The sequence below is a fragment of the Dromiciops gliroides genome, chromosome 3 (genome assembly GCF_019393635.1).
Source record: "Dromiciops gliroides isolate mDroGli1 chromosome 3, mDroGli1.pri, whole genome shotgun sequence".
In the NCBI taxonomy this organism is placed as follows: Eukaryota; Metazoa; Chordata; class Mammalia; order Microbiotheria; family Microbiotheriidae; genus Dromiciops; species Dromiciops gliroides.
The window spans coordinates 265,485,035-265,502,727 of NC_057863.1; the positions used below are offsets into that span (position 1 = coordinate 265,485,035).

General features: G+C 34.0%; 1 protein-coding gene across 4 annotated transcripts in view; it reads right to left on the reverse strand.

The window, feature by feature from the left end:
- Positions 1-17,693, reverse strand: part of KCNJ6 (potassium inwardly rectifying channel subfamily J member 6) — a 202,976-nt gene that overhangs the window by 148,780 nt on the left and 36,503 nt on the right. For all 4 annotated transcript variants that reach the window (XM_043995911.1, XM_043995909.1, XM_043995910.1 and 1 more), the window contains one exon: positions 12,896-12,947. In XM_043995911.1, coding sequence (XP_043851846.1) covers positions 12,896-12,929 — 34 coding nt within the window. In that variant the 5' untranslated portion in view covers positions 12,930-12,947. The remainder of the gene's footprint in view (positions 1-12,895; positions 12,948-17,693) is intronic.

The window sequence follows — 17,693 nt, forward strand, 5'->3', positions numbered from 1 at the left end:
TATGTAGAGAGAGAATGTGGTCATAAGGTAATGTTGAAGGGATGATAATATTTGTAAGTCTTAACAACTTTATTATAAGAATAGCTAGGAGTATATGTAGTCAGTGTGGTTATAAGGTGACATTGATGGAATGACGCCCCAGAAAACAAAATAAAGGGGTAAAAAGAAATTGCATAGAAGAAGAAGGACGGGAGAAATTGAATGGGGTTAATTGTCCCCCTACACACATACACACAATGGGGCATGAAAGAACTATCATAATGGAGGGGAAGTTGGGGGGACGTGCAAAGATTAAACCTTATTCTTATCAAAGTTAGCTCAAAGAGGAAAAAACAAACACACTCAGTTGGATATAGAAATCTATCTAACCCTATAAGGAAGTTTAAAAAGGGATGGTGATAATAGAAAAGGGGGGGGGGGAGGAACTGATACAAGGGAGGGGATATTGGGGGAGGCAGTGATTATAAATAAAACACAAGAGAAGGGAAAGGGGGGCATAAGGGGGGAGAATAAACAGGTGAAAAATAGCATGGAGAGAAATAGTCATCATAACTGTAAATGTGAATGGGATGAACTCACCCATTAAACAGAAGCAGATAGTAGAATGGATTAAAAACAAAAATCCTACAATATGTTGCTTACAAGAAACACATTTAAAACAGAGAGATACACCACAGGGTACATGTAAGGGGCTGGAAGAGAATCTATTATGCTTCAGCTGAAGCAAAGAAAGCAGAGGTAGCAATCATGATTTCAGACAAAGCCAAAGCAAAAATAGATCTAGTTAAAAGAGATAAAGAAGGAAACTATGTCTTGCTGAAAGGTACCATAGACAATGAAGTCATATCAGTACTTAACATTTATGCACCAAATGGTATAGCATCTAAATTTTTGAAAGAGAAGTTGAATGAGTTACAGGAGAAAATAGATAATAAAACTATCCTAGTCAGAGACTTTAACCTTTGAACTTGATAAATCTAACCAAAAAAAAAATAAACAAGAAAGAAGTTAAGGAAATGAATAAAATTCTTGGAAAGTTAGATATAATAGATTTCTGGAGAAAATTGAATGGGAATAGAAAGGAATATACTTTCTTCTGATCAGTAGATGGGATCTACATGAAAATTGACCATGTATTAGAGCATAAAAATCTTATGACCAGAGGCAGAAAAGAAGATATAGTAAACCTCTTCAGATCATAATGCAATAAAAATGATATTCAATAATTGACAATTGGAAGAGAGATTAAAAATCAATTGGAAATTAAATAATCTGATCCTAAAAACAAGTGGGTCAAAGAACAAATTACAGAAACAATTGAGAATTTTATTTTTAAAAATGACAATGATGAGACAACATATAAAAATGTATGGGATGCATTCAAAATGGTATTTAGGGGAAAATTTATATCCCTAACTGCTTACATCAATAAAATAGAGAAAAAGCAGATCAATGAATTGGGCATGCAACTAAAAAAACTAGAAAATGAGCAAATTAAAAATTCCCAAATAAACACCTAATTGGAAATCTTGAAAATCAAAGGAGAGGTTAAAAAAATTGAAAGTAAGAAAACTATTGAATTAATATATCAAACTAGAAGCTGGTTTTATAAAAAATAGATAAATTGTTGGTTAATTTGATCAAAAAAAGGAAAGAAGAAAACAAAATCACCAGTATCAAAAATGAAAGGCGTGAACTCACCACCAATTAAGAGGAAATTAAGAAAATTATTAGGAACTATTTTGCCCAATTACATGCCAATGAATTTGACACTCGAAATGAATCAATATCTACAAAATATAAATTACACATATTAACAGAAGAAATAAAATATTTAAATAATCCAATTTTAAAAAAAGAAATTGAATGAACCATCAATGAATTTCCTAAGAAAAAAAATCCCCAATAACAGAGGGATTCACAAGTGAATTCTACCAAACATTTAAAGAACATTTAACCCCAATACTATGTAAATTATTTGAAAAAATAAGTGGAGTCCTACCAAATTCCTTTTATGAGACAAATGTGGTGCTGATACCCAAACCAGGAAGAGCCAAAACAGAGAAAGAAAATTATAGACTAATCTCGCTAATAACATTGATGCAAAAATTTTAATATCCTAGTAAAAAGATTACAGCAATACCAGCAATTCAGGGCTGGCTCAATATTAGGAAAACTATCAGCACAATTGACCATATCAGTTACAAAACCAACAGAAATCATATGATTATCTCAATAGATGCAGAAAAGACCTTTGACAAAATACAACATCCATTCCTATTAAAAACACTAGAGAGTATAGGAGTAAAAGGAACTTACCTTAAAATGATAAGTATTATTTATCTAAAACTATCAGCAAGCATTATCTGTAATAGGGATAATCTAGAAGCCTTCCCAATACAATCAGGGGTGAAGCAAGAATGCCTATTATTACCTCTATTATTTAATATTGTACTAGAAATGTTAGCTGTAACAATAAGAGAAGAAAAAGAAATTAAAGGAATTAGAAAAGGTAATGAGGAAACAAAACTATCACTCTGAAGATGATATGATGTTATACTTAGAAAATCCTAGAGAATCAACTAAAAAGCTCCTTGAAATTATTAACAATGTTAACAAAGTTACAGGATACAAAATAAACCCACATAAATTATCAGCATTTCTATATATTACCAACAAAGTCCAGCAACAATAGATAGAAAGAGAAATTCCATTTAAAATAACTGTGGCCAATATAAAATACTTGGGATTCTATCTGTCAAGAAAAACACAGGAATTATATGACCAGAACTACAAAACACTTTTCACACAAATAAATTCAGATCTAAACAATTGGAAGAATCTTAATAGTTCATGGGTAGGCTACACCAATATAATAAAAATGACAGTTCTACCTAAGTTAGTTAATTTATTTAATGCTATACCAATCAAACTATCAAAATATTTTATAGATCTAGAAAAGATAATAACAAAATTCATCTGGAAAACAAAAGTTCAAGGATAACATGGGAATCAATGAAAAAAATACAAAAGAAGGTAGTCTAGCAGTACCAGATCTCAAACTGTATTATAAAGCGGTAACCTGGTACTGCCTAAGAAATAGAGATGTGGATAAGTGGAACAGAATAGGTACAAAATACTCTATAGTAAATGACTATAGTAATCTGGTATATGATAAATCCAAAGATCCAAGCTTTTGGGACAAAAAAACTCATTATTTGATAAAAACTGCTGGGAAAACTAGAAAACAGTATGGCAGAAACTTGGTATAGACCAACATCTCACACTGTATACTAAAATAAGGTCAAAATTGGTACATGATTTACACATAAGGGATGATACCATAAGCAAATTAAGAGAGTATGGAATTGTTTATCTGTCAGATTTATGGGCAGAAGAAGAATTTAGGAACAAAGAAGACATAGAGAGTAAAATGAAATGTAAAATAGATCATTTTAATTATATAAAATTAAGAAGTTTTTTGCACAAACAAAACTAATGTAAGCAAGATTACAAGGGAAGCAGAAAATTGGGAAAGAATTTTTGAAACAAATATCTCTGATAAAGACCTCATTTCTCAGTTATGTAGAGAACTGAGTCAAATTTATAAAAAAATATGTTATTCCCCAACTGATAAATGGTTAAAGGATATGAATAGGCTGTTGTCAGACAAAGAAATCAAAACTATCTATAGTTATATGAAAAAATGCTCTAGATTACTATTGATCAGAGAAATACAAATTAAAACAACTCTGAGGTTTCACCTCACACCTATCAGAGTGGCAAATGTAAGAAAAAAAGAAAATTTTAGATGTTGAAAAACTGGGTTGCTAATCCACTGTTGGTTGAGTTGTCAATAGGATCCATCCATTCCAGAGCTCAATTTGGAACTATGCCCAAAGGGCTATAGAACTGTGCATACCCTTTAATCCAGCAATACCACTACTAGGTTTATATCCCAAAGACATCCCCCCAAAGAGAAAAATACCTATTTATACAGTTCTTTTTGTGGTGGCTAAGAATTGGAAACCAAAGGAATGCCCATCAATTGGGGAATGGCTAAACAAGCTGTGGTATATGATGGTGATGGAATATTATTGTGCTATAAGAAATGACAAGCAGGATGACTTCAGAAAGGCCTGGAAAGACTTGTATGAACTGAGGTATGGTAAAGTGAGCACAACCAAGAGAACATTGTGTACAGAGACAGCGATATTGTTTGATAAAGAACTGTGAATGACTTAACTATTCCCAACCATACGATGATCCAAGACAATCCAAAAGGACTATTGATGAAACATACTATCCACCTCCAAAGGAAGAACTGATACTGATGGAACACAGAATTAAACATGCTATTTTTCACTTTCTTAAATTTTTTCTTTTATTCAAGTTTTCTTATACAAAATGACTATTATGGTATTGCTTTACATAATTGCACATATATAACTTATATCTGATTGCTTACTGCCTCAGGAAGGGGGCAGGGGAGGAAGGGAAGGAGGGAAAATATTGGTCTCCAAAAGTATAAATAAAATATTTATTTATTAAAAAAACTTAAAAAACAATCTATTTCTGCCCTCATTTCAAATTCTTAAGTTTTAGTATTAGGATCATAGATTTAGTACCAGAATGGATCTTAAAGGTCATCTAGCCCGGTCTCATCATTTTACAGATGGGCAACCTAGATCTCATAAAGATAAATGACTTGTCCAATGTGATACTTTTAGTTACTGGGAGAAATAGGATTCAAACCCAGGTCTGCTGGTTCCAAACCCAGTCTTCTTTTTCTTGTACCACATGTGTCTTATGGTTGTTGTTGTTCTTTGTTCTCAGAGGACTATGACAGATGTCATCACTTGCAATGAATTGATTTTCAATGAGGAAGGGCTATGCAAAGTTACCAGTCTCACTTTCTTCTATGGCGCTATCTGGGTCCAGTGGCAAGATATATTATCAGGATGACTGGAGATGGCCTTGGATGTTTAAGTCAACTGGGGTTAAGTGACTTGCTCTGGGTAAAACAGCTAGTTAGTGTCTGAGGTGAGATTTGAACTCAGGTTCTCCCAACTTCAGGGCCAGTGCTCTATCGACTGCTCCACTTAGCTGCCCCACACGTGTCATATACTAGTTTATTGTATGCACTGGGTCTAGTATTGTATTATCTAGATATTTTAATATTTTTTCTATTTTATCCCATACTACACAATTTTGCTAATTCCTGCTTGATAAAATAATTTAAGATCTGACAGTATAAATCTCCATTTCTTTTTCATAATTTCCTTCTGTTTTTGAATAGTAGTTTTGCATTTAGCATTTTGTTATTATTTTATTTATTCTGTGAAAAATTTCATTGATATTTTAATTTATATTTCATCAAAAAGGAAAGAGTACAGCTTTAAGTCTATAATCTTATTGTTTATGGATTAATTTAGACAATTTTCTTTCTATCAATGTCTCCATCTTTTTGCTTGTGTATTTGATAAATTTTATGGGTTTATCTTATTTCCTGTTATTCTACAAAGACTTCTATCTCAGTTAATTATTTGTTGACTTTCTTAGAGCCAAATGTAGCCTGTGCCTCAAAGCTCATTTGCCAAGGACTCTCCTTACTGTTGAAGAAAGATTATTCAGTGCTTCATCCCTGCATGAGGGACAAAATTGGCTATAACTTGGGAGTGAAGAAAGATCATGATCTTTTAGCAGGAAAGCTTTGAGAGAGAAGACATGCTTCCAGACTTTCCTTGGGTCCCAGAAGGCAGAGAGAGTCTGGGAAGAACAGAATGTGTAAAAGAGCTGGTGTCTTCATCATTTCCCTTTGGGGAATTTCCCCTTGGGTGAGATATGAGACTTTCTCATTTAAGCTGAGAATACTTGCTCACTCATTCTGTGAGTTCTCATACATAAACTTTCTCTGATTTCTGTTTGCTATCTCTTCGGATAAATAGATTCATTTGCTGTGTGTTCATTGTAGAAATGGCATTTTGTGGGAAGGGAGTTAAGCCTTGGATATATAGCTTGGGGCATGCCTTCCCAGCTTGAACTAAAATTATTTCCCACAAACTAATTATACTTAAGGGGGTGGATATATATAAAATTTTATCCTGGAACTCTTTCCCTGAAAAGAGTAAAGTGGGGCCCCTGGTCCCAACTTCATACTCTCCTCCTGACAAAAATAAAATTCTCCCTTAGAGAAGGATGGGTGGGTGAAGAAGACCCTAGAAATAATTATTAATGCCTCTACCACATATAGGTACATCCATATGGACACACAAACCTACCTGGGAAAAACACAAAACAACACATCCTTTACATCTAAATAAAATGTGCCTTACCTATAACTCCCTTACTCCTCTCCCAGCTTTGATTCTGACCTTTTGGCCTCATCTACCAATATTCCAGAAGTCTTCTCAAATCAGAAGGTCCCTCTGCCCCTGCGGCCCCCTTCCAAACTGTGAGTTCCACTCAGAGCCTCCATTTTGAAGGAATGAATGCTCATGCAGGCTATGCTTACTCCTTTATTCTCCCAACTCTACCATGTCTTTGCACAGGTGCATCTCTTCCCTCAAATACCTTCCCCTTTTCGGTTCCCTTTTATATGTTGTTCTCCATTACAATGAAAGCTCCTTGAAGGGGGTAACTTTTTGCTTATGCTTCTAATGCTGTTTTTTTTTGGTTTTGTTTTGTTTTTTTTTGGTGAGGCAATTGGGGTTAAGTGACTTGCCTAGGGTCACACAGCTAGTAAGTAGTAAGTTTCTGAGGCCGGATTTGAATTCAGGTACTCCTGAATCCAGGGCCAGTGCTCTATCCACTGCGCCATCTAGCTGCCCCTTGCTTATGCTTCCACACAGTGTTTCGCATTAGTAAGTGCTTAATAAATATTTGTTGACTTAACTTTGACACTACTTGTGTGCCCTCAATGAATCCCTTAATCTCTTTGGGTCAGAGTTTCCTCATCTAAGATAAGAGTTCTAAATCCATAATCCTGAGATCATATTGTGTCATCTGCAATTAGGAATATTTTAACTCTTTTGTAGGTAGTGTTTATTCTTATTCTTTGATTTTACTTACCTGTAGAATGAGGGGATTGGACTAGGTCACCTCTAAGGATCCTTCTAATGTAAAATGAATAGAACCCATCTTATTCTTTTTGTACGTGTGAGTGTTCCACAAGTGGTTTGTGTGCTATGAATAAACCCCATTTGAGAAGTTTCCACTCTCCAACCATTCCTTTTTACTCCCAAGCATATTATTGTTCCTTACTCTGCTGGAACTTTGCGTCTGACTTTCAGTTATTCACATGGCTGAAGTGCTTGTACAGAGATGATGAAGAGTCACCTAATTGGCTACTGAGCCAGAGGAGCTGATGACTCCATGGATATACAAAAGGGATCAACATAGCAGGTCAGTTCAAGATTTTCTGTGTCCCTCTTGTAGACCAAACATTACCCAAATGCCCAAACAAGTTCGAAACTCTCCACTAGATTTTCTTTCATATAAAGGGGAATAAAATTAGAGTAAGGAAAGGACAGTGAGCAAGAGAGAGGAGAACAGTTTGTTTGAATAGAAACAAGTCAGCGCTTATGCTTTGCTGTTGTTCAGTCCTTTCTGCCTCTTTGTGACCCCTTTTGGGGTTTTCTTGGCAAAGATAATAGAGAGGTTTTCTATTTCCTTCTCCAGCTCATTTGATGGATGAGGAAACTGAGGCAAATAGGATTAAGTGGCTTACCCAGAGTCACATGGTTAATAAATATCTGAAGCTGGATTTGACCTAAAATAGGAGTCTTCCTGATTCCAAGCCTGGCACTTTATCCACTGTATTCTTAGCTGCCTTAGAATCTCTGCTACTAATTGAAAAACCTAAAAAACCTTCTACTGTTTTTAACTCGCTTCCCTTTAGGGGAAAGAGGGAGAGGAGGGAGGGAAGGAGAAAGAGATAGAGAAAGAGAAAAAGAAAGAGAGAGAGAGAGAGAGATCCAGAAAAAATGGTATGAAAGGCACAATTAGATTGTTTAATCCTGGCAAGGAGAGAGGTTACCTTTGCCTCTGAGACTTGAGCAAAGGAAAAAAGAATGGAGTAATATATAGGCATGTGAAGTTCTATCATGTGTACTAGGAACAATGCTGGATGGCCTCAACTTTTTCAGTAAATCAGGAGGCAAGGTTATCTGCTGAGAAAGAGAGAGCTAGTGGTAGCTTTTGGAGATAGATGAGCAAGTAGAGACAGCACAGTCCTAGATGAAGTGATCGACAGCTAATTAGGGAAGAGTAAAAGGACTGGCTTGTAGCTTGAAGGCTGCATGAGATTACATTATTTACCTTACCATAATTTAAAGGGAATTACTAAAGGACAGACATAAGCTAGTCAAGAGATATGTGGTAATAAGATTATTGAGACTGAAGAGAGAAGCAAGTCATTCTAAGACATTCAGGCCTAGGATTGACAGAACCAGTTTTGTTGTCATTGTAAATATGTCCCTTCACCTTTCATAGCAAATTCCTCTGACTAAACAGGGGAAGTATATATGCTTTATATGATGTACTTATCCTCAGGGATCCTTGAGTTCATAATAATAAGGATGCAGTGGTTGAAAACTTTTACTGATATTGTTAATGCTGTGAATTTGTAGGTGCTTATATGTTATTTTTGGGATCCCACTATTCATCTCAGACAATTGAAACCTCCCAAAGCCCTTTGTTCAGGCTAGTGTTTGTGATATTTTATCTGAGGGGATGTAGAAGTAGTAGATGATAATGAACTATGCAGTGATAATGAAGAAGGTAGTGATGAGGCAAATAAATAGGCTAATGTGGGTCTGTGAGGAACAGCAAATAGTCCAGTGTGACTGGATCCCAGTGCATGGCAGAGAGTAAAGTATAAGAAAAATGGAGAGGAACCAGGATGTGAAGAGATTTTAATGTTTTAATAGCTGTCTATGAATTCTCAGGATAGATTGAGACCAATTTCACAGATTAGGTGCTTTCAGCTGCAGCATTCCTGAGGTTTGAAACCTTCCTACCATCTGATGATCCTTCAGATGCAGGGAACTGACCATCCTTGTCCAAGTGACAAGTGTTTCTCTTATCTTGGACAAAAGAAGTGACTGAAGAGGAAGAAGAAGACCAGTTTCCTAGTAGTAAAAAGAATTCACTTCACAAAACTTCATAATTAGAATCAGTATGAAATACATACTTTTGCAAAAGCACAAGGCCATCTATGAAAAAAATTGTTTTGTAATGTAAAAAAGAAACAGCAGACATTTTCCCACTGTGATCTTTAGACTTCTCCCACTTACCAGCCCTCTCTCACTTATTAAAAACAAACAAATAAAACTATAGAAGTGTGTAGCTATGTCATGTCAAATGGGAGCAGTACTCAGAGTCATCTAACTCTCCTTGTTTAACAAGGAGTATTTGAGTCTTCTCCCTGCTAAAGATGATAAGCTTCTTCAACTAGTATTCATATGACAAGGGCTTAAGGTCCTTCACTATTCTGAGTGTACTCCTCTGGACACTTTCCACTTTATCCTTTTAGAACTACAACCTATCATCCTCAATCTGTAACATAGTCCTCCACATGAAGTCTAATTTGGACAAACTACAACGGAATGATCACCTCTCTATTTCCAGTTTTTGTTCTTCAGTCATGTCCGACTCTTTGTGACCCTATTTGGGGTTTTCTTGGCACAGATACTTGAGAGGTTGGCTATTTCCTTCTCTTGCTCCCCCTCCCTCTTTTTAAATACCATGTTGACATTGACACATTAAATAGATGGAGAACTGAGGAAAACAGGGTTGTGACTCGCCCAAGGTCATACACTTAGTAAGTGTCTGAGGACAGATTTGAATTCAGGAAGATCAGTCTTCCTGACTTCAGGCCCAGCACACTATCCACTGTCCAACTTAGCTGCTCCTAGATGACATTAGCCTTTTTGGCTCTCACATCATACTGCTGACATATTGAACTCATTCCACTAAAATCCCCTAGATATTTTTTCAAAGCAATTGCTGTCTAACCATGCCTCCCCATCTTATACTTGTTACATTGAGGTTTTTCTAACCCAGTATAAGACTTTACAGGGCATCTAGATGGTGCAGGGTCTGAAGTCAGGAAGACCTGAATTAAAATCTAGCTTCAGACACTTCCTAGCTATATAACCTTGGGCAAATCACTTAACCATGTTTGCCTGTTTCTCATATGTAAAAAGTGAGCTGGAGAAGGAAATGGCAAACCACTCCAGTATCTTTGTTAAGAAAACCCCAAATAGGGCCACAAAGAGTTGGAAGTGATTGAAAAAGAACTCAATGAACAAAATAAGACTTTGCAAATAATACTAGTGAATTTCATTTTCTTACATTAAGTCCAGCACTTTACTCTGATCAAAATCTATTTGGATCTTGACCTGACCATATACTGTGTTATTGATCCTTCTTAGCCTTGTATCATCTGCAAATTTAATGAATCATCTATCCCTTTATCTAACTATTGATAAAAATGTTGAATAGCACAGAACCAAGCATAAACCTCTTAGATTCTTCACTGGAGACCTCTACCATGTTGACATTGACACATTAAGAATTATTCTTTGACTCTGTCCAACTATTGTGTCCAAGCTTCCATGTATTATTATCCATGTATTAATCATCTAATCTATATCTCTCCATCTTCTCCAGAAGAATAGTGTGAGGTGCTTTATCAAATGTTTTGTTAAAATGTAGGCAAACTGTATCTACAGTATTTCCCTCATCTATTAATTTCATAAGATAAGACTGTTCAAAAAAGGAAATGAGGTTAGTCTGACATGAACTGTTCTTGATGAAGTGATGCTGGGGTGTTTAAATAACTGTTTCCTTTTTAAAATGTTCACCAACCATCTCTTTAATGATTAAATTTTATCCCCCAGGAACTTAAATCAAGCTCACTGGTTTATAATTTGCAGACTCTTTTCTTTTCCCTTTTGGAAAATTCAGAGAACATTTTCCCTTCTGCCATCTTGTGGCACATCTTCCATCATCTATGCTCTTTCAAATATCACCAGAGAGTAAATGAACAGTGGTGACTAATTTTGCTGCAGGAAGAAACATAGTTTTAGTAAGTTGGGGAGCAGTAGAATAAGATAAAAAATGTTTAGAATGTGGGTAGAATCAAAGTACATTTTAAAGATCAATTCAGAAAGACATTTTATGGGCCGAATGATATCTGAGTGTTTTTGTAAGGTTGTCCTGTACTACTATTGCAGGTGAAATACATGCACAGAAAAGTAGGGATAATTTTTCTAAAAAGATATATGACAATATAAAATAAGAACCACAGAACTGTGTACAACCTTTGATCAGTGATTTCACAGTTAAGATTATACATTGACAACATTATGGAATGGGGGAAGGGGCAGATGTCTATACAAAAATATTCACTGCAGTGTAATTTGTAACAGCAAAAAAACAACCGAAACCCCCAAAACAAAACAAAACAGGAAAAAGAAAAAAAAACCCGTTAAATTGGCAAATGGTTGACCATATTGTGATAGACAGATGTAACAGAATAGTATTATACTCTAAGAAAGGACATATATAAAGATTATAAATAGATATGGGAGGATTTCTAGGAAGTGATTTAGAGTAAAAAAAAGATTCAAGATAATTATAATCCATGAATACAAACTGGAATTTGAGTTGGGAAGACTTTATATCAAGTCTTCCCTCTGACACTGTATTACCATAGGCAAACTACTTAACTTCTCTGTGCCTCAGTTTCCTCATCAGTAAAGATGGAATAATAATAATAATTGCAGTACCTACCTCAAAGAATTGCTGTGAGGACCAAATGAAATAATATATGTAAAGCACTTTACAAATATTAAAGTATGACATAATATCAATTACTACTACTACTATTAAAACAACTGCTACTACAACTTTTACATTTGTGAAATCCAGAAAAATACAGGGAAGAAAAAGAATTTAGATGAGCTGAGGAAACAAACAGGATTTTTTCATCATTACATTATGAAAATTAATATGCTCATTAAAATTGACTATACATAATATAATTTATGCTTTCATGTACCACCATGTTTATTTTAATTATTATATTTGTTTATTAAAATACCTATTTCTGTTGATAGTTACTATGTTTAGAATAAAATTTTTATAATGCTGGAAAAAAAAACATTCACAAAGAACAGTGTCCATTTTCAAAGCAGTTAAAAAAATTTTTTTTTACTATCCCTTTTGTGCACTGTGAAGTTTCAACAGTGGGAATTTCAATTTTTCATATGCAGTATCATTTATCTCTTCTCCCTTCCCCAAATGTATCTTACATTTAAAAACAAAATATGAGCTTAGAGATCTATTAAAACTCCTAAATATCTGTGTGTCTTGTAAGTTGGTTGTACATCAGGGACATCATTTTTATGGTTGTTTTTTTGAAACATTTGAACCATCATTTATGAACAAATATATTTCCCCTTTTGCCTCACTTTAGGTACCTCTATAGATTTTAAGTAAATATATAATTACAGAAAGCCCAGATTTCCTTGCTGCTTGTAGAACTTCAGCTGACTCCAAGAAAGAATTTTGCATTAAAGGAACTCAGTAGTCTGCTTTTGAGTGCAATGATTTAAATCAAGTACAACTCATGTTATTTTTCCAAAGATTTACTGAGTCATTCTTTCATTATAGGATTATGGCCTACATAAAACCAAGTTAGAATAACTTGGTTAATATGATACAAAATATAATAGATTTCCTTTTCTCATTAATTACCAGTGTATTATCTAATGGGGTTGGAGGAGGTGGAAGAATTAGAAACTCATGTTAAAAGGAATGATAGATTTGGAAACATTTTGTGTTTTCTTTATGGCTTTAAGGTTAAATAAATGTCAAAGGTACTCACTCATGGACTCTGTCAACTTGGCCATTGTCACCATTTCTTTTTTGTGATTCACCTGAGAATAGAAGGAAAATGTACACACTTATGAAACATATCTTCAATGTGAATTAATGCCATTTGAAGTATTTTGATTTAAATTATTTCTTCCTTTTATTTCTAGGTCACAATTTAATCTCCAATTACCAAGTACTTGAAAAATCAATTTAGAATGATAAGGAGGAACCCTATGTCATATCTGTACTGATTTAAAACAGATCTATGATTTAAAATTTTTTTTCATTTTTTTAAAATTTATGGAATAAAGCATGCATTTCCATAACATAGTATAATAAGAGATGATTGCACATGAAACTGCAAATCTATTATGTATGATTTTTTTTCTTTTAAATGTTATTCCTTTTAAATGTATAATAAAATTATCATGTAAATATTTTTCCTTCCCCCCACCCTAGAGATGGCTTCCATTAGACACAAACATACACAGACACATACATATGCATAACCATTCTATACATACTTCTATTTATTTATTTAATTTAATTTAATTTTTAAAATTTTTGTGGACCAATGAGGGTTAAGTGACTTGCCCAAGGTCACAGAGCTGGTAAGTGTCAAGTGCCTGAGGCTGGATTTGAACTCAGGTCCTCCTGAATCCAAGGCCAGTGCTTTATCCACTGCACCACCTAGCTGTCCCCTAAATACTTCTATTTATCAGTTTTTTCTTTGTATGCAGATAGTCTTTCTACATAATGTTCTTTGTAGTTAATTTGGAGTACTCGTTGATAGTGGGAATCTGTACTTTATTATATTGACTAAAATACAAATAATATCTCAATATACACACACATACACAAATACATGTTGTATATGGACATATATAGCTTTATAAATGTATATAAATATGTATGTGTGTATACATATATATGTGTATGTATATATGTATACATATAGTCAATAAGAATTATTAAATGCCTACTTGGTACCAGGAATTTTATGGGGATACAAATATGAAAAAGTAAAGATAATCCTTACCCTCAAGGAGCTTATAATCTAATAGGAGGAGACAAAACACAAAAAGATGAAAAAAGTGCAGAGGTGGGAAAGGCAAGAATACCTGACAAATGGACATGATGGAGAAGTCAGTCAGAGAAATCCCAAAGTAGTAAAAGCCAGGTGAGAAATAAGGAAATGTTTGAGCTAAGCTCTTATGTGTGTGTGTGTGTGTGTGTGTGTCTGTCTGTCTGTCTGTCTGTCTGTCTGTCTGTTTATAGTAAAGTATTTGTGTGGGGCAGCTAGGTGGCGCAGTAGATGGAGCACCAGCCTTGGATTCAGGAGGACCTGAGTTCAAATCCGGCCTCAGACACGTAACACTTACTAGCTGTATGACCCTGGGCAAGTCACTTGACCCCAATTGCCTCACTAAAAAAAAAAAAACAAAAAACCAAAAAACTATAGTAAAGAATTTGTGTGAATAGAATATGATAGAATAACTTATCATATGTGGAATATCTATTCCCAATCTTGTACTATACTGTTTTCTAGTAGAACTTTTTGAATACATTAAAACAAACGTTACTTGGTTTTTCTTTTTTCTCCTATTTTTGTTTTCCTTTCTATTTACTTGATGTTTTCTTAAGGGCACCACATTTGTTGTGATTATATTTTTTCTCATTTAGAGTTATATACATTTTGTTACAATTAAAATGATAGGTTGTAACTTAATGAGTTTGAGAATTACCATATCACATTTTGGATTTGTCCTACTAAGATACCATTTAGAGAAGATGTTGAAAATGTTAATTGTCTCTGCTGTTGAAGGTGCATGCCTGTCTATATTTCTCTGGATTTCTAAAAGCATTCAGGCACTCTTTGAACATTTAAACCAATCAGTTTAACACTGAAGGCTGCACATTTTTTTGGGCTATTTTTGTCTTCTCAGTGGAGTTGTATATATGCCTTTATGTTCTAAACTCCTCACAACTATGAATAACCCATACATAACATGGCAACTGCCTTTATAATAACAAGAAACTCAGTGCATTGCAAGGTATTATGCATCCATCTTCTTCCCTTCACTCTCAGAAGTACCACTCTAGTTCAGATCCTCTTATTTAGACTTCTATAAGAAACAGCTAGATTCCCAGCTTTCAGTCTGTCTCTAATCCATCTTCCACACAATTGCCAAAATAATCTTTCTAAACACAAGTATGACCATGTCATTCTTTTGATCAAGTGCATTCAGTTTCTCCCAATTTGCCTCAAGCATAAAATCCAAAGTGCTTGGTCTGCCATTTAGAACCTTTCAAAATATATCTAGAACCTCCAAAAATTATCATTTTCCTTTTCTGTCACATTAGGCAATATGAGGTGTGAGGTGGATCCTCACAGTTCTCATTTGCATTTTTCTAATCAATGGTGATTTAGAGTATTTTTTAAAATTTAACTATAGATAGCTTTGATTTCTTCATCTGAAAACTGCCTGTTCATATCCTTTGACCATTTATTAATCAGGAAATTATGCATATTCTTATAAATTTGGCAGTGTTCTCTCTATATATGAGATAAGAGACCTTTATCTGAGAAACTGTCTATAAAATCCCTCCCCCCATTTTCTGTTTTCCTTCTAATCTTGGTTACATTTGTTTTATTTATACAAAACCTTTTAAATTTAATGTGATCAAAATTATCTATTTTATATCTTACAATGTACTCTCTTTTTCTTGTTTATTTCCAAGTTCTACTATCCATAAGTCTGATAGGTAATATGTTCCATGTTCTTCTAATTTACATATATACCTCCCTTTATATCATCATGTATCCATTTTGACTTTATCCTGGTAAATGGTGGAAAATATTGGTCTATATCCTATTTTTGCCAGTTTCCAATTTTCACAACTTTTTAAAAACAAATAGTGAATTCTTATCTCACAAGCTTAAGTCTTTACATTTGTAAGACACAAGGTTACTATAATCTTTTATTACTGTCTATTTTATGTCTACTTGTTTACACTGATCTACCTTCTATATTTTAATCAGTACCATAGAGTTTTGATAATTACTACCTTATAATGTCATTTAAGATCTGATATGGCTAAACCTCCTCCCTTTACAATTTTTCATTAATTGCTTTGGTATTTTTGACTTTTTGTTCTCACAAATGAATTTTGTTATTATTTTTCTAGCTAAATAAAATAATTTTTGGCAATTTAATTAGGATGGTATTGAATAAATATTAGTTTAGGTAGTAAAATATATAGATTTGTTTTGGGTTTTGGGGCGGGGCAATGAGGATTAAGTGACTTGCCCAGGGTCACACAGTTAGTAAGTGTCAAGTGTCTGAGGCCAAATTTGAACTCAGGTCCTCCTGAATCCAAGGCTGGTGCTTTGTCTACTGCACCACCTAGCTGCCCCCAATATGTAGATATTTTAAATGGGGTATCTCTTACTATCTCTTCTTGCAGGGTTTTGTTGGTGATATATATATACACACATAAATGCTAATGATTTACGTGGGTTTTTTTATGTCTTGATGTTTTGTTTGATATTTTGTTAAAGTTATGAATTGTTTGAACTAATTTTTGAGTTGCATATCTAGGATTGTCCAAGTACATAATCATATTATCTGCAAAAGAGATAGCTTTATTACTTTATTGCCCATTATGATTAATTTATTTTCCTTCTCATTGCTATTGCCAGCATTTCTAATACAGTATTGGTGATAATGGACAATTTTGTTTCACTCCTGATCTTATTGGGAAAGCTTCTAGCTTGTCCCCATTACAAATAGTGCTTGATAATGATTTTAGGTAGATGCTTCTTACAATTTTAAAGAAAAATCTGTTTACACCTATGGTTTCAAGTGTTTTTAATAGGAATGAATGCTTTATTTTGTCAAAAGTTTTTCTAGGGGGCAGCTAGATGGTGCAGTGGTAAAGCACTGGCCTTGGATTCGGGAGTACCTGAGTTCAAATCCACCCTCAGCCACTTGACACTAGCTGTGTGACCCTGGGCAAGTCACTTAACCCCTATTGCCTGAAAAAAAAAGTTTTTCTGCTGCAACTGATATAATCATGTGATTTTTGTTGCTTTTTTATTTATACAAACACTTATGTTAATAGTTTCCCTTATATTGAACCAGTCTTTCACTTCTGGTATATAATATATACTCTTTATAAGATATTGTTGTAGTCTCCTAGCTAGTATTTTATTTAAGATTTTTGCATCCATACTCATTAGTGAAATTGGTCTATGCTTTTCTTTCTCCATTTTTACTCTTCATGATTTACTTATCAGTACAATGTTTTATAAATGGAGTTTGGTAGGACTCCTTCCTTGTCTATTATTTCAGATAATTTGCCTAATATTGGAATTAGTTGGTTTTTAAATGTCTGTTAGAATTAACTTTTAAATCTATCTGATCCTAATGCTTTTTCCTTAGGAAGCTGATTTATGGCATCTTCAACTTATTTTTCTAAAGTAGGTGTTTTAGAGAGTCTATTTTCTCTTATGTTAGTCTAGGAGTTTTTATTTTTGCAAGTGTTCTTCCATTTCATAAAATTGTTAAATTTATTGGCATATAATTGGGAAAAATAACTCCTAACAATTATTTGATTTCATCTTTATTAGTGGTATAGTTGCCTTTTTCAATTTTATACTAGTGGCTTCATTTTTTTCACTTTTTGTTTTTTGTTTGTTTTGTTTTGGTTTTTTTTGGCAGGGCAATGGGGGTTAAGTGACTTGCTCAGGGTGACACAGCTAGTTAAGTGTCAAGTGTGTGAGGGTGGATTTGAACTTATGTACT